The 25,039-nt window shown below is 38.4% G+C and overlaps 1 protein-coding gene and 1 long non-coding RNA gene across 2 annotated transcripts in view; both read left to right on the forward strand.

The window, feature by feature from the left end:
- LOC116171497 (midasin) overlaps positions 1-25,039 on the forward strand; it is a 126,117-nt gene that overhangs the window by 76,727 nt on the left and 24,351 nt on the right. Inside the window, exons 16-23 of the mRNA XM_031488363.1 lie at positions 11,689-11,839; positions 17,128-17,351; positions 17,399-17,610; positions 17,657-17,826; positions 17,874-19,599; positions 23,111-23,648; positions 23,695-24,176; positions 24,225-24,413. Coding sequence (XP_031344223.1) covers positions 11,689-11,839; positions 17,128-17,351; positions 17,399-17,610; positions 17,657-17,826; positions 17,874-19,599; positions 23,111-23,648; positions 23,695-24,176; positions 24,225-24,413 — 3,692 coding nt within the window. The remainder of the gene's footprint in view (positions 1-11,688; positions 11,840-17,127; positions 17,352-17,398; positions 17,611-17,656; positions 17,827-17,873; positions 19,600-23,110; positions 23,649-23,694; positions 24,177-24,224; positions 24,414-25,039) is intronic.
- LOC116171501 lies at positions 7,894-8,234 on the forward strand. The gene is made up of 2 exons (XR_004145459.1): positions 7,894-8,044; positions 8,093-8,234. It is a non-coding gene; the product is annotated as an uncharacterized LOC116171501 (long non-coding RNA).

A 25,039-nucleotide genomic window follows, 5' to 3' on the forward strand; every position in this document is an offset into this window, starting at 1 on the left:
CTGCGTTCGGCATTCAGCTTACAAATAGAACACATGACTTCGTTAGTAGGCGCTATTACCCTTTTCGTCTGTTTCTTTGAATTTTTCTTTTCTTTTGTTTCTTTATCGGGTCCTTCGATGTCTTCTCATTTTTAATTTTCTTTGAACGTTTCAATTCTTATAATTCATCTAATTTTTCTTTGTATTTTTTTTTCATTCGTCAAATTCTTTCGATTCTTCAATGTCTTTTTAGAGATGTTTGGTTCATCAAAATTGCTCATTTCTTCGTATTTGTACATATCTTACAATACTTTAGGCCGTCCAAGTTCTTCTTCGGACTTTCAGCTTGTCTTCAAATCCATGAAATCCTATTTGTTTGTGCGACATTCACCATGATCTTTATCTCAAATATCAGCCGTGCTTCGAAGTTTATGTCACAGTGAAAATGTCACGTTACACCTGCTCTCTATTTTTTATGCATACAATGTAACTTGCAGTTTGTCGACAATTTAATTTTGTTTTTTTTTTTAAATATGAATTTATTTATTTTGTTGTTGTTTAGTTATGTTAAGATTTTGAGTTTTTTGTTGTGTTTCTTTCTTTTTCTTTTTTCTTATTACACTAAATAATTGCGTGTTAACTATTATGTATTGTCCTGTAATTGGAATGTCTGTTCTGTTGGGCAATAAATCTCTATTATTATTATTATTGACTTGGAATGTCTTTTTTTTCTCGTTATTTCGATTGGTCTCATTCGTTTTCCTTCTTCAGATCCTTTAGACCTTTCGAATAGTTTGGAAGCTTTAGATTCTCCACATTTTTCGAATTTTTTGGTTCGTTCACGTCCTTTAAATTCTTCCATCTCTGTGCCGTTTTCAGAACCTTTCAATTCTTCGATCTCTTCAGACCTAAGATTTTTCAATTCTTCTACGTTCACAGCTTTTCTCATTCCCAAGATTTTTAAACTTCTTTGAAATCTTCCCTTTCAATTCCTGACATTCTTTAGGTTCTGTAGGTCCTTCATACTGTGCCTATCAGCCAAATGGTTCTCTTCGAATTCTGGTGATTTTTAGCGCATTTTCCAACTCATGTTGAAAGGCGCTATTACTGCCACTTTCTCCTTTCGAGCCCATTACTATTCCTACAGTTTTCAGGATATTTAGTTCGTTCTTTTTGCATTCGATTCCGTCTAGCACCTCGCGCATAGTCGGTGAGCTTTAAAATTAAAGAGTCATTAGCGGAATAATAATTGGAGTTTAATTTAAAATAAATAAGTAAATATACAAATTATATGCATTAATAAACACGGTAGCGGCAGATGGCGGAACGGACGGACTCGGACACCACCAAGCAGCCAGGAGTCGGACACCGTTGTGAAGAGCGGGCCGTTTCCAGCAGACCAAATTCCCGAAGACGCCCGTAGTATAAATTGGCTTTACAATACAAATTATATGTACCGTTCTCGAAATAATATAAGGGGGTGAGTTTTTCAACCCCTTGGATGGTCACGCACGGGGATGTATTTCTTGAATATTAAATGTGGGATTGTTATCAAGCTCTCGTGTAAATTTGGTCGTGATACTATGTGCCGTTCTCGAGATAATGTACGGGGGTGAGTTTTTCAACCCCTTGAATAGCGGAGCAACCGGATCATATGTATTCTAAATTATTATTATTATTATTATTTTTTATTCTGTAACAATATATTGAAATAATTTGTATTGTAAAGCCAATTTATACTTCTTTCTTCGGTAATTTGGTCTGCTGGAAACGGTGTCCGGGTCCAGAAAATGGCGGCGGTCAAAAACGTAGCGGCGAAATATCAAAAGCAAAAAGATCTAAATTCATAACGCGTTTTCTTTTTATTGAAACGTCCATTTCGAGTTTTTTTTCTCGCGATATCGGAAAAATATGGGATCGATATGACGATATCAAACTTCAAATTTTTTAAGTGCGCTTCTTTTGAGCTAAAGCCCAGCTCAAACGTACGGTTTTTTTCTGTAACTCATTAAAAGTAATTGCTACTAATTATACTCACTTGATTTGCTGGACTGAAGTTTCGGCAAACGAAGTTCCAATTGTCTCTTGGAATTTAAGTGCAATCGACGAGTTCAAGATAGCAAGCTGCTATCTGTAAACGCGTAAACAACGTTTCTATCCTGGTTTTTCGTGTACCACTAGAAAACTAAAATCGATTAATCGGTAATTAACGTACCTAAAACTTATTAAATTTGATTGTCTCTCTTCTTCCCTGGCAAGAGAACTTTCGGTGGCGATAAAAACAATTTAAAGATTCTTACAGGAAAGGGTGCAAAACTGATTATTTCACTACTTACGTGCGTTATCGGCGGGAAAATAAACAGAAAACTTACCCTTCATCTGCTAGTGCAAGTACGTAAATTCAGAAACTTCATAGTAACGAAGCGCCAAACTTAAAACACTTCCTTCTAGATACCGGGTGTTCGGTAAAGCTGTCGACTCCACAAATATACGGTGTGGTCATGACTTCGGGTAGCTCAAGGCGGAAAACGGGTGCTTCGTCACACCTCCCTTTCTTCGGCACGCTATCCTAAAACAAACTAAACTCCGGGACGGGAAAATAGGACGGAACTCTAACTACGGGATACGGTTGTCAAATTTACACCTGCTACTTTTCACTATATACTATTGGTATTTATTTATACGCAGCGAATAATACAATGAAATAAATAAAGCAAAATTCGAATCAGTAGAAAAAATTCTTTTTCAAAAATTAAATATACAGACCAGAACTTATGTGTTTAAATTCCATAATTATTGAACCATTTTCAAAGTCCGGCGTAATGTTTAACTTAAAAAAAATGACCATACAAAAAAAATACGGAGAAATAATTTTTTTAATTCCACGCCTGGTAAACCAAGGAAAAAATGCTGACTTTGCTTCCCGCGGTGGTTGTTTTGGGGATAAACGGTGGTGGATGTTTCCGGAACGGACGGTGCCGGACCCTTCAAGTTCCTGCTCGGTCGCCAAAATGTATGCGACGAACTGGGGTAGTTCGCGCATAGTCGGCGAGCTTTAAAATTAAAGAGTCATTAGCGGAATAATAATTGGAGTTTAATTTGCAATAAAACAAGTAAATTTAGAACATTATATTTATTAATAAACACGGCAAAACGGCGGCAAGAAACCGCTGAATGAGCGGACACGGACGCCACCAACCGACCAACCCTTGAGTTTAAGTTCTAAGAACCCTGTCCTGGGATAGATATCAAAATATGGACGCTTACACGACAATCCGAAACAGAAATCGAACAGAACAGGTGGCATCTTGGAAAAAATTCTACAAACAAGCTGTGATGTGCGTGGCCCCATTTTGTACGTTATTACCGCTTTAGTTCCAATTGTAATACAAACTAGAGTGTTTGCTGAGATGATAACTAAGGAAAAAGAATCATAATTGAGCAAAAAGAGATTGTAACAATTTCTTTTTTGTGTATTTCCTCCATTTGGAAATCCGTGCTAATGGAGACGAGTAACGTATTGAACTGCAAAAAGAAGTTACGCCAACATTAATTACGGTATCATACTCACGAGGGAGAAGACGAGAGCGGATGTATGCTGATTAACAATTTGAAAACTTTTCACATTTCAACCAAACATTATTAGACGGGTTAACCAATTTGGCCGATCGTGATCTGCGGTAATTCGTTTTTTATTCAATTGCACGATTTACATTCATGCCGCATCCGGCAAAACGTGTTTTATCATATCGCAGTCGATATTTGTAACGCATTCGGTTTATGACACTTGAATTTTAAACGTTCAAAACGCATTTGGAAATAAAACTCTCGCATTTTTTTTGTATACCCACAGCTTATTTTGCGGTAAAATCTTTTTTCTGAAACTACTTCAGAAACAACTATACTTTCGCCTGTAACAAGGGCGAAGAAAATGTGATTTTCCTCTCATAGTGAGGAAAGTAGAAAACAATTGCTGCGTTAACCTGAATAATGATATTTAAAATTGAAACTTACCCACATCTAGATTGCTATGTATCAAACTTCATTATTGCATACGATAACCTTTCAATTTTGATTGTAGATTCTGAAAAAATTATGTGTAAAATTTCAGAAAAAAGTGTTTTTCTACTCTCGTTCGCTACGCTCATGTGTCTCGAGTTGAAATAATTCACTTTCTGTCTAGTTGTACAATTAACTATAGCTTTTTGCGTAATATTTAAAAAGCTTATCTCATGTTTTTTTCCGGTCGTAGATGAGAGTTGCACTTGTCGCTCAAGTTTAATTAATTTTGTAAACAGATATCGAAGGTGCATAAAAATGTAAGAGAAGTTTTGAGAATTTTAACTAAAAATTCAGAAGTGCAATCGAAAATGGGACAACAGAGGAAAATGTGTTAAAAAAAAGGAAGTGTTGCAACGTTGCTTCTGGATAATTCTTAATTTAATACAATTAATTTTGGGGTTGGATTTGTTAATGTCTTAATATTGAACTATAGGTTTATAACTTATCAACATTTTTTCATGTGGTAAAACTACACCGATGTGGCTATCCAACTTTAACAGTTCCCCCTATCAGTTAAAGAAGTTAGTCGCTCTAATTATTTGAAGTTTTGGTTTTAGTCATAAATTCATTGTCTTCTGTATACACTTTTCCATTTTTCAGGGAATTTGTTCGATAGGTATTCTCGCATCATAAGGGCGATGTGCGCGGGGGCACCATCCTGTTCAATCCAGCAGTTTCCAACTTTTGTTTTTTTTTTATTGTTTGCCGTACATCGTCGTATTCGTCGGGCCATATAAAAAAATAAAGTTGATGATGATTTCTCCAAAACGAAACGTTGTATTGAAAATCTCTCAACGTTGTTTTGTAGAGCACAGTGACAATGAAAAAGTGTCTTTTTTAATTTTTTTGTATATGTTCTGTTGTTTTTGGCATATCTTCCGAAGGAATCGGAATATTGTGGTATTCTTTACAGCAAATTATTTTTCTCCAATATAAAAATAACCCGTTTTTTTAGTAATTTTAGTAATCGCAAAAAAACGAAGTGATGATTCTCGTTTTAAATTTTTTAATGATAAATTTTAATGGAGATTCCGAATATGGTTTCCCGTTTTTAATAACTTTTAAGATGACGGAGAAACACGTGGCAACTTTAGTTTTTCTTATGGGCGCCATTTTGAATTTGTTGCGGAATTTTGACATTTTGAGATCTTTACAACGATATATCACACATGGTGGTTCAGTATCACAATTTTCCTAAAAATACAATTTTCAATTTTTTGAAAAGAGTGCTTTGGAAAAACAAAACTTTTTTTGTTGTTAAACAAAAGTTTGACAGTTGATCCATCTGATTGGTTGCAGCGTTGTCAGGGAAGTTGTGTTGAGAAAATTCGATTTTCATCTGAACCTTCGTTTTGCAAGAAAATTATAATTTAAATTATAACAACCTTTTATTCACAACAAAAGAACGTTTTGTTTTTTCAAAGCACTCTTCCCAAAAAATGAATAATTGTACGTTTTGTCCATTTAATGAAATTTGTTGTTTATTCATATTGTATTGCTAGCAAAGGTATTTTTAGAATGGAATGTAAGATAAGGCACGTTGCGCCTGTGCCTGTGCGGAGTTTGTTTGCCGAATTGAACGACTACTTGCACAATAGTGCAGAGAACATCATTTACTCTCGAATCTAATAAAACGGACCTCGCTCTCGATTATTCCGCCGATGATATTTATCTTTCAATATATTACCGCTTTTTAAAATGAATGTTCGCCTGTAAACAGAGAAGTAATATAATAATAAAATCAATTCATAACGGAAGTGTGGAAAAGTTTCTGGCAGATTATGAAAGGCGGGCTTATTGAAAAACTTCGCCGGATTCGTTTTTTGGCAGATAATTTAACTTGAATGATTAATGGTCGTAGTTTTTTTTCGGAATGTTGTTCTTTTATGACACGCAATAATATACACCTATACACGTGCTAAAGGAGACGAGAGGATTTTGTCAAAAATATCCATTGGCTCGTTTAGAATCCTTTGGGGGTAAATTTATGATGTAGCAAACTATCCCCACGTCACCGGCGGCTTAGATAAAGGGACACACGTTAAATCGCCAAAAGGGAAAAACGAGGGCGCGCTTTTGTTCTCGATATAATCCAGATCAATTACGTGCGTGCACAAAAAATGCTGGGACAAGCTCCGACTACTTAATTCAATTACTTACTCCCTTTAAGTAACCAAATTCAGTTTTTGCAACTAAAATTCGAAGTGGTAGTCTTTCTCATGCTAGATTCTATTTCTTCGAGTTAATATTTTTGCATTTCGATCCTTGGATTGGCCCTAAATCATTCTAAAAGCTTCTTCTGAAATATTGATCAATTAATTGGTTTTTCGTATCACGTTAATTAACAAAGATACATGAAGCAATTAGCTGTCGGTCGTTGAAATTGTGCTAAGTCACACGTATTGATTTTCTTATTGTTCGCTTGTTATTAAACAAACGTTTCTTTTCCTTCATGTTTTGAGTACCACTCCCCTAAGAGTATGCATGAAATCTGTCGTTAATTACCTACGTTTAAGGTAGATGCTATAAAAAGTGCCGAGAAGAATTTTCACGGTTTCTCTCGTACAAGAAATCTTTAATAAGTTCTTAAAACGTCTTCCAAAAATCATTAAAGCTGTTACCTAAATAAAACTCTCAAGTTAATGTTAAACGTCGTCGCGTGGCTTGTAGGTAAAGCTTTACATTCTCAAGTATCTAATATTCAAAAGCGTCTTTTGCTTTTTAACGGCATCTCTCAACAAGCTCGCACAATGGAGCTAAGGGCTTTCCAACTAAAACTTCCTAGTCTAGTGGAGTTTGCATTTAGTAATTAATAAGAAATTTATTAGCGCAATTTCAACAGGGTCCCTAAATTAATGCAAATCGTCCTATTTTTACTCGAAATTTACCTTCGCTTAATATTTGACGAGATTAAAATACGACATGGTAGTCTAATGGGTTTAGGGAGGTCGTAAAGTAATAGAGACAAAAATGGAACTAATTCATTTCGTAATGGCGGAAGTTTGATGCGAACGTGTAATTGTCTCGTAAAAGTGAAGCAGCGGCAACTACAAATCAGACCCCCGTTGTCTCTTTTTTAATTAAATATGATACTCGGCGGGTTTATTCGACTGTCCGTTAGTTCTCGCCCATTGTTTATTCCAAGCAAATGAATCCCAATTGACCAGTTGTGTTCTAGAGATCGTTATGGATTCGCAAATTACGTTCAAACTGTCTGTCCCTTCGTTACATTTCAAATTATACTCTTGTCCGTAGCACAGTGAATACGAAACAAATTTTGTATTGTTGATACTTGATACTTTGGCGCATGCCTGGCGTAGTGGCCTCTCCCAGAATTTAGTCAACTGTCGCGGGGACGAGTCCCTGGTAAAAACCTGCAGTGACTCAATTAAGAACAGTGGCGACAACAGGTCGTTTTTGATTGGTCGTTGGTTCCAGTCGCCATATTGGAGCTAAATTTCAAACTAGCCAATAGAAAGCCTCCAAAACGGCGCGGTACACTCCGTACTCTCTTGTAACGCAATCCAATTTGCTTATATAGTAAAGTCGAATGTTTCCGAGTAGTCGCGAACATTCTAGAACAAAATACGTCTATGTCTATCGAGATTTCTGGAATGTTCGCTACAAGCGTCCTTACTTTTTTGTTATCCGGAAATGCATTTCCTCGCATAAAAATGACAGTAGACGAATAATAGATTGCCATACGCAATTCCCATATTTTTTGTTAATCGGGCATTCATCATCCTCATGGTTACAGAATAATAAGCAATAACCTCGTCATTATTGCGGTTTTATTTATGACTAGAGGTTGGTTCGATTTTCATTTGTTTATCGACCGTTAAATTAACACTCGCTTCATTGGAAATTAACAACCGGCCGAAAGTGCATCCGCCTCGTCTTAAATACTTGTAATAATACTTTGTAATGAGTGGTATCTACAGTGTACTAATGGGTACGAAGATAATTATTATCACCATTGCGTTGCTGATTATGCTTATGGGGGGTATGTTTTGGAATACGTTACTTCGTGGCCACGCTAAATTGTTTTTAGGTGTTGAATGTTTATTGGGACAACATTGCATCTTTAAGGAGTGCAAGGATTATTGCAATGGAAACAAGTGCTTTAAAGGAAAGTGCATTATGAATGTATGCTATTGCGTTGGTTGTAGATAAACAAATGAATTACGCTCAAATGTCTAGTAACATCAACCCCATCCGCATTTTTTGCAGGAAAATTATAGTGCTCGCTAGGGAAACGTTCGAATCCAGCGTAAAGAATTACGTGTTTTTTTTAACGAGGCTGAAAATGATTCAGTTTGTTCGTACTAAGGAAAAAATTGTGAATTGATTCATATGTTAAAAAAACCAAAGCCGCCTGGCATTTTTTTTAAATGTAAGTCTCGTAGATCAGCGTTTTATCAGGTATGCTGCGTATAGCCAATCTTGCAATTTTTCCCTTTCCTATAACAATAAACTTACCCACGGCTAGCTCTGTAATATAGCATTTTTTCTGAAACAAACTACTTTCGTCTCTAAAAAGTGTGAAGAAAATGTGATTTTCCTCTCTAGTGAGGAAAGTAAAAAACAATTGCCGTTGCCGCGTTAATCTTAATAATGACATTTAAAATTGAAACATACCAGTACTAAATTCATTATTGTGCACAATAATTTTTCAATTTTGACTGTAGTTTCAGAAAAAATAATGTGTAAAACTTGAGAAGAAAGTGTTTTTCAACTCTTGTTCAATTGATACATGAACTCGAGTTGAAAAACTCCACTTTCTTCTCTAGTTGTACAAGTAACTATTACCCAAAATCGTCCTGAAACCTAATTTTCATGCTTATTTTATGCCAGGACATTATAGTTTCCATGACAAAGGCAGAGCAGACTACGTTTCCTGCCGCTTGTCACTTTACCGGCCGCACCTGTCACTTTACCGGCCGCACCGTCACTTTTCCGGCCGCATCTGTCATCAGTGACAGAATGACATTAATCAGAAGTTCTACACGGTGTCCATTTTTCGAGTGCCACTATGGGGATCTCGCTTACCTGAAGAGATAGAGAGTTGGTTAAATGGGGGCAAAGTTGCGAATTTTAGTGCTGAATAATAATCTAAAAAGAAATTAAAAATATCTTTAGTAGTTTTGAAAATATCGAAAAAAAACATTATTCAGGCACTTTTTAATTTTTCGGGAAGAGTGCTTTGGAAAAACAAAACGTTCTTTTATCGTGAACAAAAGTATGACAGTTTGATCCATCTGTCTGGTTAGAGCATTGGCAGGGAACTAGTTGAGTTGAGATTTTCATCTGAATATAATTGAACCTTCGTTTTGCAAGAAAATTATAATTCAAATTAGAACAAAATACTTAAGAAGAAATAATATTTTCGCAATAAATCTAGCACAAACGTAAATTACACTACTTGAAATAAGTCAACCTTTTGTTCACAACAAAAGAACGTTTTGTTTTTCCAAAGCACTCCTCGCAGAAAATTAAAATTGTAATTTTAGGAAAAATGTGTTACTGAACCACCCTGTGTGATATATCGTTGTAAAGAGAAAAAAAGACGTAATCTCAAAATGTCAAAATCGAAAACGGCGCCCATAAGAAAAATTAAAGTTGCCACCTGTTTCTCCGTCATCTTAAAAGTTATTGAAAACGGGATGCCATATTCGAAATCTCCATTAAAAAGTGTCTAAATAATGTGTTAATTAGAAATGTCTAGAACGATTAGTTTACTATGAAAAAATTAAAAACGAAAATTTTCTTTTTTTTGCGATATTTTCAAAACTATTGAAGATATTTTAAATTTCTTTTCAGATTATTATTCAACACGAGAATTCGCAACTTTGGCCTCATTTAACCAAATGTCTATCCCTTAAGATAAGCGAGATCCCCATAGTGGCACTCGAAAAATGGACACCGTGTATATGAAAATTGAAATTTTATATTAAAATACGATTTCGGGTAAAATTGACAAAACTCGTCGGGAAAATGACACATTACTGTCAAGGAAATATTGAAGTGCGATGCCCCTTTGAGACCGAGTACTATACTTTCCGAGTTTATGTAAATAACTATTACATTATTAGCCAGGTAAGTGAATTTTTACTGGCGATAGAAGCATTGAATAAAAACACTGTATCATTGAATAATAGAAGTTAACTGGCGAGCCGTTATGTGAGTTTGTACCCCTCCAGGGATTGTGCATTACTTTTGGTGCGTTACGTGACGCTAATAAGCCCTCCAGGTACGATCATGAACTTAATCAAAAATTGGTAGAGGGCACCTTAATTAAGCGTGTTCAATAAAAAAAAATTGCGGAAGAAGCTTTAAATTTTCCACAAGCATTCATTAAATACCCTGAGCGCAATATAATTGATTGCCTTCAATTCATTTCACTAGCAGAAAATAGTATTGTGTGCCTCTTCTCGGATTTTGACCTTTGTCAAGAAAACACATATACATGTTGTAACAGCACGAGACGCTACCGAGGAATGCAACCAAACGAGTATATGACGAGTTACATTTTTCAATAAGAATTTGGTCAGTAAACAACAATTTTGGACAAGCTCTGAAAATCGTTAGCGTGTCCTTTTTGTGTTGATTAATTGCTTAACTTTAAAATAATGAACGATGTACTCAAAAATGTTTTGACCTCATTTTATTTGTTAGAACATTTCCTTCATTTATGATTTATAGCCGAGATGATTCATTATCTTTTGTATGATTTTTTAATGCATTTTTCGCGCGTCATACCAATTTTCAATTATTTTGTTGTCGCCGCGGAGAGGTAAGGAAAACTGAAGCACTTCCGTTCGGTAATAATGTGCGAGACAAATAAATTACTTGCACTTTGATTCATTTCTTATTTATGTCTCGATTGAAAATTGTTTCTAACTACCGCTTCCGCTAGTGATCCGAGGCCGCCATTGTATTTTCACAATAAGTTTCCGACGTTGATGGATGGTGTATGCCCGAAACGATTATGAAGCACGATCAAGATCTCTTCCTTTGGTTTTTATGAGTTTATTTTTTAGGTCAAATGTGCGTATAGGCTATTAGCCACGCATCATCTAAGGGTTGAGGGAAATATCGGTCTCTGCTGTTATTACACAAGCGAGATAATTCAAAGGGATCGTGTCACATGCACAGATCCGCAAAGAGTATCTGTTTCCGTAATTGTTTCGTCGCTACTTGTAATTACAATTCTCAAGTAACTAATTTCACAGACCATACTAATTTCCTATTAGCCTTTGATGTTCAGAATATGGCTTCAAATGTTCATTATTAATCATACTTTCACTATTTTATCCATTATTCGGTCCTGTTCGCCATTTTTCTAGGTCCATAATTTTTTTAGTGCAATATGGACGAAGTGTTACGTTTGGATTCGTAATGAATTTTTCTGCCCGCAGTAATAACAGAAAACGTTATGAAATATAGCGCCGTAAAGGAACTTTTTGTTCTAGAAAACGATACAAATAACAACTTAGAGACGAAAGTTCAATCGAAACTATCTCGGAAAGTTTAAGAAAATAAAGATTTCCTGAGGGAATGTGTGAGAAATTAGGGCTTAATTAACTTTCGGAGGTTTTACTCGGTCTGAAAGTTTTTACTCCTTTTATTTATAAAGGCGTTTTTCAGGTGGACTACACGAGGCACCTGGAGGAGATCGCAAGGGAAACGGAAATGATGGTAATGGAAACGATTCAAAATGAGCTGATCAAGGGAGATCTCGATAATGGAGTCGGCGTATTAGAAATGTGGGAAACATTTTCCAAGCTAATGCGTACAGGTAAGCGGAGATCCTTTATCACTTTTGACAAAATGAATATCAATTCGATTGTGCGTTTTTAAAATGGGGTCGCTAGTGAACCGCCCGCGAGCCGTTTTTAGAATTTTAAAACGGGCACAATACTTTTCCGATTACAATATTATAAATCAACCCCCTACTTCTGTCGCTGACACTTATTCTAATTTAAAGCACTACTTTTTACGCAAGTGAATAATTTTGAGTAATGAATGCAACACGGAATATATTTGCCGGCAATTTTAAAGAAATTTATATTCATGAGAGCATTTTTACCGCTATCCCATAAATATAATTTTACCAAATTTATTAAACATTACGCTTTGTGCGCGTTTTCTCTCGCGTCCAGCTTTTTTTACTAATTTATATAGGGCCATAGCTCATGTTGCTGTGATCTTTAAGCACGACATGAGAAAAGTACCGTTTAACTTGGTCATTTAATTGTTATGTTACAAAAAACAAGATACGAGGAATCGCATGCGAATTTCAGTGGGGGAATTTTTTTCCACTCAGCTCGTATTCGGAAACCAGACTTTTGATCCGGCTCACATTCAATAGCACTGATCCTTGAACTCGTAGAAATCGATTGGTGAAGATTTCACATCGCTATCTCTTTTCGTTCTCGAGTTAGAAGAGGAACAGACAGACGGGCAAGACCATAACATTTTTCGAAAAACAAAATTCCCCTAAAAAGGTGTTCAGAAACTGAACGAATGTAACAAATGCCGCATTTTGAGAAATGTTATTGCGCGAGCGTTCAGGGTGTCGATCTACGAACGTGACATTATGAACGTTGGCAAGTTGTGTTCAGAAATGGACCTACTAACCTACTGTTTTTCTTATGATCCATCCAAGGATGGATTGTCGACACGTTTCAGCCTTCAAACTGTAGGGCCCCCCCCCCCCCTCCAATGAATCAAAGCAATAATATCCTCAGCTCACAATGGCAGAGTCTCGCTTTATATTTTAATAGAGCGATGAATTGTCTTCCAGACGAGGATCACATTGAAAAGATAATCTTGGCTATTGGTAGATGCTGATTGTATGGATCTATGGAGAAGTCGAGTTTAGAAATACATTCTGCTCCGACCGAACACATCTGGGATCAATCCTCAAAGGCTTCTTCGCATTCATACAAGTTCCGCTCTCTCACAAGGAGGTAAAGGCCGGCATTATCTTTCAAAACAGAATCGGTTTCAACAAATAAGTAAAGGCATATTATAATAGGAATAATTCCGCCATCCTCTCCACTTTTTTATGACGTCACACGTGCTGCGCTGTAATTGGCTACGCTATTTTGTGGCGGTAAATTTGAATTTGTGCGGGAGTTTTGAATTTCCGGATGTCGGCCATTTTGTAGCTTTAAGTTTAAGTGAATTTATGCAGGAGACCTGAATCTTTGACTTTCATCATCTGCCATTTGGTTGTAGTAAATTTAAATTTGTGCTGGGAATTTGAATTTTTACTGTGGTTGCCTGTGTTATAGATGTAATGATAGTTCAGTATACAGGGTGTAATGATAGTTATACACAGGTTGTTATTTTACTGCGGGAATATCATAGTGGCACTAATCTGCCAACCATTCAGTTCTGCTGCAGGCATTTTGAGGCCTGTGAAATATAAAATTTGTCATAGTGATTATGCGACGTAGACGGTGAATTTTCTGTTTGTAACGTTATATCTCAGAGGGTTCGCCTCGAGGATATTGTTGTTTCTTAGACTCCTTTTTTTAATCAACAACAAGTTATCCAATATCCGTCGAACATAAAATACCGTAGAGCGGTAGTAATAATAGTAACAGTCTATAGTATAGATGGTAGAGCAGGCGACAATGAAGCCACCGTGCTATCGGGCGACATACGACGAATATCAAGATTTTCAAAATTGTGCGATACATTGTTATGGACATGGTTATGGATTGGATGCAAGAGGAAGAGAGGAAAATTGCAGGTAACGCTGTTTGTGATTGTATAGTGGATTAAGTGAGAAGAGTAGCTAATTACTAACACTCCGCTCACTATAAAATAAAGGCAATAAAAAAAAATCTCTACGATAAACGAAAAATTCTGACCTCAGCCCAGGTTCGAACACCCGACCTTCCGGCTATGTAGCCTAACACTTTACTTTTACACAAAGTGTGATGGTAAGAGATCTGAAACCCTTATAAGATTGTCAAACTTTGTAGAGGTTTTTGCTTTTAAGGGACTTATTCCAGACCCGGCTCGTGTGGCGCCGTTCAGTTGAAGCTGACATGGATATTTGTAAACGTATAGTGGGTTGGGTTGGTAGAGCAGCCTTGGCCGAAACCCCGCCCACTTAAAGTAGTTACAGCGTCACATTTGGTCACTTATTCTCTAAGAGACGCACTTTCCAATGGGCAAAAGAAAAAAGAGTTCGTATGTGCCCGTTCGGCGACGTAATAAACTTTGCCCCCCCCCCCCACACACACACAAAATTATAAACAGTGTCCCATTTTTGGGGGAATTTTTCGAAAGAAAACAATTTCCTTTATGTGATGGTTTTGTCCGTTCATCCGTATGTTCCTCGTCTAATTCGAGAACGAAAAGGCACATCGAATTCTACGAGTTCAAGGATCAGTGCTAATGAATGTGAGCCGGATTAAAAGTCTGGTTTCCGAATACAAGCCGAGTGTCAAAAAATTCCCCTACTGAAAATCGTATGCGATTCCTCGTACCGAGTTTTTCACTTTGCGTCAGCGACACCGGGCACCGAAGGCATTCGGAGATTAGTTTAAGTCGGTATAGGTACTTTCTCCCATGGTTCGTATTGTTCTTTTTTTGTGGTATCTAACTGAAAGAAATAAATTGCATTTGCCAGTAAAAATATGGTATTTTAACAGACTTGCGTTTTCTGAGCTAGCGAAGGTTTTTGTATCAAGACTTAAATGAGATGATGAATTTTGTGACGACTCTAAATACCACGGAAAACATCTTCATGATGAAATACGGAAGAAATTCGCCGCCGGCGAGGCGTCTGCTCTGGTGGCGCGCTGTTGTTCAAATCTGTTGCCTTTATTTAAATACTGTGTAGAACTATTAATTGTTCTGTGTCAACACTATACAGGGTGTAGAAACGGTTTATGCACCATAGGGATTTCAGTGCTAATTTCTTTATATTGAAATATATTGCTCCCCTAATTATTTTACAGGAAAGTTGTAAATAAATGTTTTGTAGATTGTTGATTCTGCGTCTATTCATGTGCCCATTTGTAATTTTTTGCTTTGAAAAATCGGAGTAATTAAGGAAATTCTGAATTAGAATTATAATTATAAATCCAATTTCTATTTCAATAATTAATAAAAATCACTGGTGCCGTGAAATTATTGAAACAAAAATTCGATTTTGACGCAAATACTAAATGCTAATTTCTTTATTTTTTCCGGTTTCCCGAATTGTAAAATACTAAATGAGGACATGAGCAGACGCAGAATTTTTCAAGCTACAAGAAACCTATTTGCAACTTTGCTCTAAATCAATTAGGAGAGGAAATATTTCAGTCTAGTTACAGAATGTTTTAACTTGTAGTTCGCTATTATCGCGCTATACGCACAAATTTTAAAGGTCAAACGCCCCTCTCCGCGTGACGCTGCAGTCAGGCCACCTCGATTAAATATCTCATTCGTTTTCGTGTGTTTAAAGGTCAAACGCCCCTCTCCGCGTGACGCTGCAGTCAGGCCACCTCGATTAAATATCTCATTCGTTTTCGTGTGTGCCACGCGTAAGCATACAAAGTGTCTCGCTGCTTTTTTGTTTTTATGTCAGGTGCCTTTTAACTTGAAACTTAAGGCGGCTCCACACGCAACGGAAAAACCGAAGGCATGCCTCGAGGCGCAAGACCTCAAGGAAAACCTCTATGTGTGTATGGAGAATTCTGTTGAGGTTTTCCTGCGCATCTGACGCCTGGAGGCCGGAAATTTCAATACAAAATCTCATTCGATTTGCCTCTTCTTTTATAGCGCCCCAAGGCCGATCGTATTGCGTGGATGGGTGGGAGGTAGGCCTTGAGGCGATTCCGTTATACCCTATACGTATACCGTGTGTCAACCACCAAACCTGGCCATAGACACATTTAAAACTACACAATTTTTAAGAAGAAATATGAGTTTCCATATGAAATATATATTTTGTTTAATGTCATATTGACACACCGTGTAGTTTAGTGTGAAAAGAGGTCCGTTGCATCAAGTTTTCATATAGTCATGGCCCGTGCAAGAGGAATTTATAGCCAGAAATCTTAATGTGGCACTCAATCTTCAATGAGGTGTAATTGCGGTCCTCATTATAGTGTCCTTTTTGTAAATGATCGACGTCACCAATGATAAGAGCCTTAAGCAGTGCCGGATCTAGAAGTTTTTAGCACGGGGGCAAATTTGGTATTGTGCCGCCCTTCTTCCCAAATTACCAAATTAAAATTACACGAACCATGCCAACTTTTGCCGCCCCCATAGAGTGCCGCCCGGGGCACTTGCCCCCTTTTGCCCCCCCCCCTTTATCCGGTCTCTGAGGACGTTTTAGAGATTGAAACGATGTTCAGCCCCTTATGGACGTCCTGGAGATTTTAGGAAACGATCCTAGTCAAAAAAGGACCTCTTCCCCCAACATACACGCAGCTTTGGCATCTTGTTGGATTTCTTTTGCGTTAACCGCGCCAGCCTTAAATCCGGAAACAGGGGCAATCCTACCTTCTTCCATTCAAGCCAAAGAAAGCTGCTTATGCAAAATTTCAGAGTAGCCTCAGCAACGGGAGCTTTAAGTAGGGGGCTTGACATAGTTCATCGGGAAAACGAAAATTTCCACCCAAACTGCAGGGAGAATTTGCTGAAAAACCTCTCAGATGCGGGTAAAATATTAGTGTCCTTTTTCCATGATCTGTCAATTTCAAGGCGAAAGTTCATATTTCCATATATTAACAAAAACACTAAAGACACTAAAACATTCTGTAACATTTTTGAACTGGATGATCGATATAATTACGATCGAACTTCGTAGGTAAGTTCGTTTCGTCGTTTAAATATAAATAAATTAGCATTGATTGGTGCATATACCGTTTCTACACCCTGTATAATAATAATAATGATAATAATGCCTTTAATGCATAGGCGAAAAAAATATAAATACAATTTGTAATGGTGAAATGGGGCGAAGTTCAGTTACACAGTAAAATACCACTGCCTGCTGTATACAGTGCAGATTCACTAAAGGCTTGGTTAGATTTGTCCCCGAAAAATGCAAAGATAATCTTTTTGTTCCAGGCACTAAATCTCAAACAATGACCGAAGAGACTGCACTATTTATTACAAAGTTAGAATATTTAGAGGAGTTGTGGGCTAAGCTAAAGGTGTCCACTGACTCGATTCAGCTCGAACGGCTAGCTCGCTTAGAAGCGAAAGGTACAACTCTTCTGTCAAACATCAGGAGTGAAAAGAGCCTAAACGTTGGTGGCAAGTTCGAGTGGGTAAACTCGATATTAGTAAAGGTAAGTCGCCTAGTAGTTGCACAGTATACTATTTCTACGTTTAATAGTGCATGCAAGAAGGGGCGTGGTTGCTGATTGACAACGTTAATCTGTGCAGTCCGGCAGTCTTAGATCGTCTCAACGCGTTATTGGAACCTAACGGGGTGCTTACGATTGGCGAGCGTGGCATAACCCCAAGCGGAGAGATGTACGAAGTAAAACCGCATAAAGACTTTCGATTGTTTTTAACTATGGACCCGAAAAATGGGGAAATATCTAGGTACGATTGATCTAGGTGTAATGGGTAATTAATTTTGTCATCGCAGGGCTATGCGCAACCGGGGCATTGAAATTTGTCTACTAAACGAAAACGAAGACCCTTCCGTTTTGAATGAGCTGGATTTAAAATCATTGATCAGCCATTGTGGTGTGACAAACACGGCCCACCTCGACGCCCTTTTAAACATCCACCGATTTGTAGGAGATTTAACCCTAGGTACCGGCTCAATTATTTAAAGTTACCGGCTGTAATTGTTTTTTCAGGGGAAAAGCCGAACATTAATCACCTTCTACAAGCTGCGTTTTTAACTGCCGAACAATTGCGGCGCGGCGTCGATCTATTTACGGCGTTAACTTGCGCGATTACGGACGTGTACTACAAGTCGCGTCGAAATTCCGAATTCAACGTAAATAATCCTGCGGAATTGATAAATGAAAAAATTACCTCCGTTATTTACGAAAACGGGGAGTTTTACGCCCGCTCTATGACTTTACAGACTCATAACTTGACTGTTAACTCCCACCTAGAGAAGATAAGGCAGCACACTGTACTTCTCGGTCACGAAAATTATGTCAATGATTTAATTAACGCTTTTACAATTGCCAGTTCGGACGATCTAAAGGTGCGCTACGCCTACATTAAATCCATTTTGCCGAAAAGTTCGCAAGAACTCTGCAATAAACTCTTCTCAATCGCCTCCCGTTGCGCGCGAGAACGTCACGAGTTACCTTTCGATCACCGTTGGCTGCCAGACAGTCGACAGCTTGCAAATGCAAACAACCTTTACGTTTCCTTGTACTACGAATCGAGAACTTACAATTCCAAATTGGGCAGTAAACAGAAACGCAAGCTGTCGTTATTTGAATTTCTCAGCGCCGTGCGATCTAAGAAAACCGAGCCTAAGCTGGACGACATTTTGGAGAAAGAATTGCTCAACTTACTGGACGCCTTCGACAAGTTTGTGACTAAGTGCCTACAGTCTGGAAGCGTAAAAGTCGAGGACGACATACTTTGCGAGGTCCTCTCCGTATTACAATGGCGCTTTGTACTCTACCGCAAACTGAAGACTGACGTCTGGAATATTAGTGCCTCCGATTACCAACGGTTGATCGAAACCGTGCACATTCACTACAAGTGGTTCACGAAGGCGTTCGAGAAACTCTCAAAGCTCTTAAGGACGAGTCGTGGCAATTCGGTTTCAAAATTGATCGCAGAAATTAATCGGAAATCTTCGTACGATTTCTCCGCGCTGCAGAAGCTGTCCAAGCTCTATCAGAAGGTGACGCGTAGGCCTCCACCGCCCGCCTCCGAAGAACAAATCGCAGTGTACGAAGAATTGCGCCAGATATCGGATGACTTCTGTATATACAATCAGCAGAACGACTTCGCACTACTCTTACCGTTTACGCTTCAAAATCCAGAAGTACGCCCCCTGTTGGTCGCAGCAAGACAGCGCGCCCAAGTGGAAAACGATCTGAAGGCCTTGCATGACCGTTTCGTTAAGAACGAGGATCACTCGAAGTGTAATCGGGACCAAACTGAGATACTGCCTTTCGTTGACTATTTTGCCAGGCTCGCCGTTATCGCAATGAGACACGATGTTAATCTCGATAACAACGAAATTTGTATGAACGCCCTCACAGTTCCGCCGGAATTACTAGCCGTGTCGGAAATGTATGGTGCTACCGGTGACGAGTGTTTAAGGCACGAGTTAAATGCCAACACGTTCCTCTACCTTCTCAATGCTGCATCCGTACTTCCCGCCAAATTTAATCTGGAGGAGTGTGACCAGCCGAAGCCGTTCCCCCAGTTTGCACCAATATTGAGCTTTACGGTTGTAAATCTATTGGTACCCGATGTTAATCACAAGGGGACGATTCGGGCGACATCGTACGGAAACTACAGTAACATAACTAGACAGCACCAAATGCTTAATGTCGCACTTTGGAGGAATATGGTGCAGTTGTCTCTTCCGTGCTACGACTTCATGTAAGTACTTGTACCAGGTGACTAATGAATAATGAGATTCCACAAAGAATTTTTTTTAAATACATTATTATTTTGATACATAGGAAGAGAAACAACACGAAACAGAAAAGTAATTAAAGCACTAGACGAATGTTACACAATGGTATGTAATTTGTAATCAGGAAATACAGGGCTATTCAAAACTACAAAAATATACAGGGTGTCCCATTAAAAATGTATTTTGTTGGGTGCACCCTGTATATTGATATCAACTACATTTTTAGTCGGTTCAGTTCAAAAACTTTTATTTGAAACTTAAGTTCCCAAAATCAATGAAAATGTGTGGGGGTCAAAATGTAATGAGAAACCCTGTACATGTCTACTCTTTCAGCGACCTTCGACATAAACGATCAGCCTGACCAAAAAACAAATTTTAAGAGGATTGGAGACCACGTGACTTTTTCATGCGTAAACAAACAGTCCCCTTACGTCTCCATCGGAGGTGTAATCATACACCTACCAGCGTATATTCATCTCTGTCACACAAATAGCGTTCCAGAACTTGTTGCAGAATAAGCGCGTTCTAGTAACATGCGCTTTTTACATTCTGGCAACACTGCTGCGCTTTGACATTGCGTGATGGAAACAAAATACAAAGGTTAGGTCAAGTTCGATTTTCAACAAAAATGATAGCTCATTGCTTAATTGTTGAATTGTCTCATTTTTAATTATTTATGTAAAAGTAGCACAACTAACCAACACGAATTTACATAAAATCACTAGTAAACACTTATAATTAAGTCTCCTAACATTGACATGTGTCAAATTTCGTTTCACAAAACGCACACCGCCCTATCATGGCGCTGTTGGCTTCATAAATTTGACTTTGCTAGCAATCCGGTTATTTTTTCATCCAAGATTAGACAGCTCTCCGCGATGTTGCAACATTCGTAATAAAGATTTTTATAATCACGCGCCATCTACCAGGTAAATCTTATTTACGCCTCTAATTTGGTTACTGATTTTTACAATTAAATAAATTAGCCTGTGATAATTGTGTCCACAATGAAGTAAACGGCGCTATTTAAATTGTTCAAAATAATGATTTCTAACAACAAAGTTTATAATCAAAATGTTGACAAATTAAAAATTTTATTGAAATAGCGCCGTTTACCGATAAATTAGAATTACATTGTTAAAAACTGCATGAGAATGGAATTAAAAATAACGAAATCGCGTATCATTGGGGTTTCCAACCCTCGTAAAGTAAATAATTAATTTCTTGTTGTATCCATACAGGTATACGCCAGGTTGATGGTAACAGGTTTATTTCACAAAACTCGACTATAGTCGATCCGTTATTACTATTCCGATATGTCATTAACCCCACTAAATGCAGAGTTAACTTTTTTTACCTCACGTCGTCGATTAAACATAAACAATTCTATTAAACAACTGCATCGCGTTATTGTTGACGTGCAGAATAAGAATGAACAAAATACGGTACCGCAACGGTTAAGCGATTCTAGGTCGTATCGCTTACGTCAAAGAATGTTAATTAAGGTGAATTTCGCTTGCATCCAGTTTTGTTTAGCAGCGCTGCTATATCGCCCAGTGTGAAGGAGCTGCACTTACGAGTATTTACTTTGAATTTTGCAAGTATAAGCATTTACTCAATTTTATTGCATGCAATACGGTCGCGGATCATATCCAGAGCCGGACTGAGTGGGGCCCCGGGCGCTCCATGACCAAAAGACCCCCAAACTCATGGACCCCCCCCCCCTTGAAAAAGAAGACAACGGATTTGTAGATTTTTTAAATTGTATTTCACTTGCTGAACAGTATTGCACACGTACGCCACACGCTTGGATCGAGGGAGGAGGGGGGAGCGCTGCCGCAGCAAGCGAGCGAGCCCAGTTGACTCGCTCCTCCTTATGGTGGAGCCTCGGGTTAGCTGGGTTAACGCTTAGGGGGGCCCCGGCCGCTCGGGCGGCGTGGGCCAGTCCGGCTCTGAATTCATATCATTTAATACAGACCCAAAGTTGCATCCCTCTCCTAGATTGCTTAGGGGACCATACCCTCCCCAGGCTGCTGACGCCACTGAAGGGCCTAAAAAGCTTTCAAAGGGGCTTAGGTTTAAAAATGGCCCAAGGAGACTTTTGGCTGCTCTGTAAATTGTCTGTATTGTAAAGCACTGCTTTCAAGGTAACACCTTATGCAAATGGAGGCTGTATAAAGCTACGGAAAGCAACTAGGAGGTTCTGAAAAACTTTCGTTTACTCTAAATTACCGTCATATGCTTTGAAAAGCAATTTATTATAAAACTCTGGAATCCGTTGAGACCTTTAGAACTTCTGAGAGCTTTATTTGTACTTTCCAAAACAACTAGCCTTGGAAGATCTGCAAAAAAATCTCTGGGGACGCTGGAGACCCATTTGTTTTCATTGCATCTGTGCCGTCGTAGGAAAATTCAGTTTTGAAAAATCACAGTCAACTACACGAGAGCATCAGACAAATTTTGAATAGATCCCTAATGTACTTTATTCAAAATTCACCCCACCTAAACCACTTTTTATTATTTATATATCCATATATTATATTAAGCTGTCTGACGGTCAACTTCACAGGGGTCTAGAAGGGTCTGAAAAGCATTCGATTGTTCGGAGAAGTCCATGCTCTAAAAGCACATCTACTACGCGTTTCCAAATTCTTCTAGTCGCTCATTTTATACTCTTTCGAAACCATTGTAGACTCATCTACCTCTCGAAAGAACAACCACTTTGAAAAGTGGCTAGAAATTTCGCCACGAATCGCCTAAGGAGATTGAAACGTTTTTGAACTGCTTTCAAGAAGCTTTTCAGAACTTTGTCGGCTCTTTTAAACCTCTCTGGAACAGTTTCATAGTGGTCCATGCTCTATCAGAGCTTTCCAGGTTGGAAAGGGCAAGTAAGGTTCTGGCAAGGTTTCTAAACGTGTTTCTTAATACAGGGCGTTTCAAAAAGAATCATCCGATTTTAAAAATATATTGCTATTCATCTATAAGTCCGATTTGATAGAACAATGTACTGTTAGTAAGAGGAAGCTCTCGAGTTTCGCGTGGTTTCCGCTAGGTAGCAGTAGCGCGCTTCTGTCAACGCCCAGCTCAGTTATTGTCAAAATGGCGTCTAAACAAATTATAAACCTACAAAATCGGATGATTCTTTTTGAAACGCCCTGTATTATGAGTCTATTCCAAAGCTTTTTAGCGCCGTGTCAGATGTTTCAGGGCTCGTCAGGCTAGGGAAAGAGTCTAAAACGCTTTGGGAAGACCGTAGAAAGGCGTTAAAATACAATTCGCATTCTTCGGCTGTTTTTTCGAGTCTTAAGTGGTTCCTCCAAGCCATTCAATGCTACCTTAAGCTTTATACTGCACACAAGAGACTCTGGAACAGGCTCTGTGGAGTCTTAAATACTTTCTGTTAGTGTTTATTCTACATTTATGAGTAACAATGTTTCCCCTAGCAAATAATAAAGATTCATTGTTCGTTTCCAGAAAATGCGAGTCACAATACGTTCGGAAATCGTTCGAAGAATTCCAAAAGGATTTCAGTCATTGCCTCAATGTAGAAAATAACGAAGCCGGCTATGTGAAGGGTATATGCAAGTTGTATAGGAAAAACTCGTCATCGGAAAACGAACAGGGAGAACGCGATCTACTCCTTGTTCTATTAAAACAATGCACCGAAGAATTCGAGTGCTTATCCCAGAGTGAGAACATTGACGCCACAGTAAATCTATACTTCTTACTCAGTTACCTTCGAACTTTGCTCAATTCGAAATTGCCGCTGATCGATCCGCTCGCTAAAAAGCAGCTGAAGAAGAAATATTGCACGGACGAAATTGAGGAATATTTGCGCATTGTTCGATGTTATGAGTCGCAAAATCGCTTATACAGTGGTACGACTGAGACTCTGCACGCACATTCGTCGTTACTGAAGCAAAAAATCCGGGCACTGGAGGAAAAGTGTGAGGAGTTAAGTAAATATGCGTCTGTGCGTTGCCAAGATCCCAATTATAGCGCCGTCTCAAAGGTTTGTCTAATTCCTCTGAAATAATTGTAACTTTGTTGGTTTCTAGGAAATACTGCACTACTTTGACATGGTCGTAAGTCCTCTGCAAGTGGTGAACTTGTTTTACAGCCTGAACACCAATTTGACCCAACTCCGCGATAAGCGCATGAACTGCACCTCTGAGACCGAGAGACGGCTCAAAGAAACCAAGCAGCTGTGCACCACATTTTCGAGCTTAGTCGCGGTGTTAAAAAAATATCGCTACAATTTTCCGGACATTGTCATGCCCCTATTAGGCAGTGTTGCCGAATTTTTGTATGCGGCCACGTTAAAATTCGATCTAGGATTTGCCTTGTTAACGAAGTACAAAAATGCGTGGTACGGAATTGATGTAGGCCGAGATTTGGTGAACATTGCCCGATTTCCTACCGTAATGCGTGAGCAGGTCGATTGTATCGACGCGGTTAAGCTGTACACTCGACCGCAAATTCGGGAATTTGTGAAAAACTCCCTGACGGATGAAACGTTGGGCAAGAGGGAGAACTTTCGGTTGGTGGTTACGCTTATTTGTCGCGAATTTTGACGCACTGATTTTAGGTTGCTCAAGTGCGGGATACAAGATTTGTATAATTTCGGCATGCTCGACGCAGAGAATGGCAAAATGTTAAACGGCAAGCTGTTTGCGGTGTTCGAGGATTTGATTAAGGTATTTGTGAAGTCGTGGAAACAACAGCGGGAGGAGTTGGAGCGTAAACGCCTGGAGGAGCAAAGCTTGTATAAGATTACGTAAGTAACTGGTTTATTTTTGATCGTTTGAGGAAACTTTGCGGCCCCTGAAGTATTTTAGACGTTTGAACAAAAAGAAGTAATAAAGCGAGGCGCGCATTGAAACGCACGCGTAACCCACGGTCACACACGCTGTGTGTTTTGTTGAATTTATTAAAAAAATTTACTTCAAAACTGTAATTATACTGGGCACAAGGGGTCAATGACTCAATTTAGAACAGTGTCGACAATAGGGTATATCGTTTTTGATTGGTCGTTGATTCCAGTCGCCATGTTGGGGCTAAATTCCAAACTGGCCAATAGTAAGCCTCCCAGACGATGCGGTACACTCCGTGCTATAATTATTAATTATACTGTTTTGACAATTCACGCTTCACGGCTTAACGTTCCTAGTTTACTTACTTCTTGTATTTGCGTTATTTTACATTTTCCGTCTCCAGTTTTATATAAACTCGTATTTTTCAAGACACATTCAGGGTCATCCTTGACGAGCGTCATGTTAGAAAGATATGGAGAATTTTTGAAAATGAAACTAAACTGATAAGTCCCTTAAGGGTTTTGGCATATGATGATTTGAACTAAAATATTATCAAGATGGCGCCACTGTTATTTTAAATTTTAGCATT

This window comes from Photinus pyralis, unplaced genomic scaffold, assembly GCF_008802855.1.
Source record: "Photinus pyralis isolate 1611_PpyrPB1 unplaced genomic scaffold, Ppyr1.3 Ppyr1.4_LG5, whole genome shotgun sequence".
NCBI classification, from domain to species: domain Eukaryota; kingdom Metazoa; phylum Arthropoda; class Insecta; order Coleoptera; family Lampyridae; genus Photinus; species Photinus pyralis.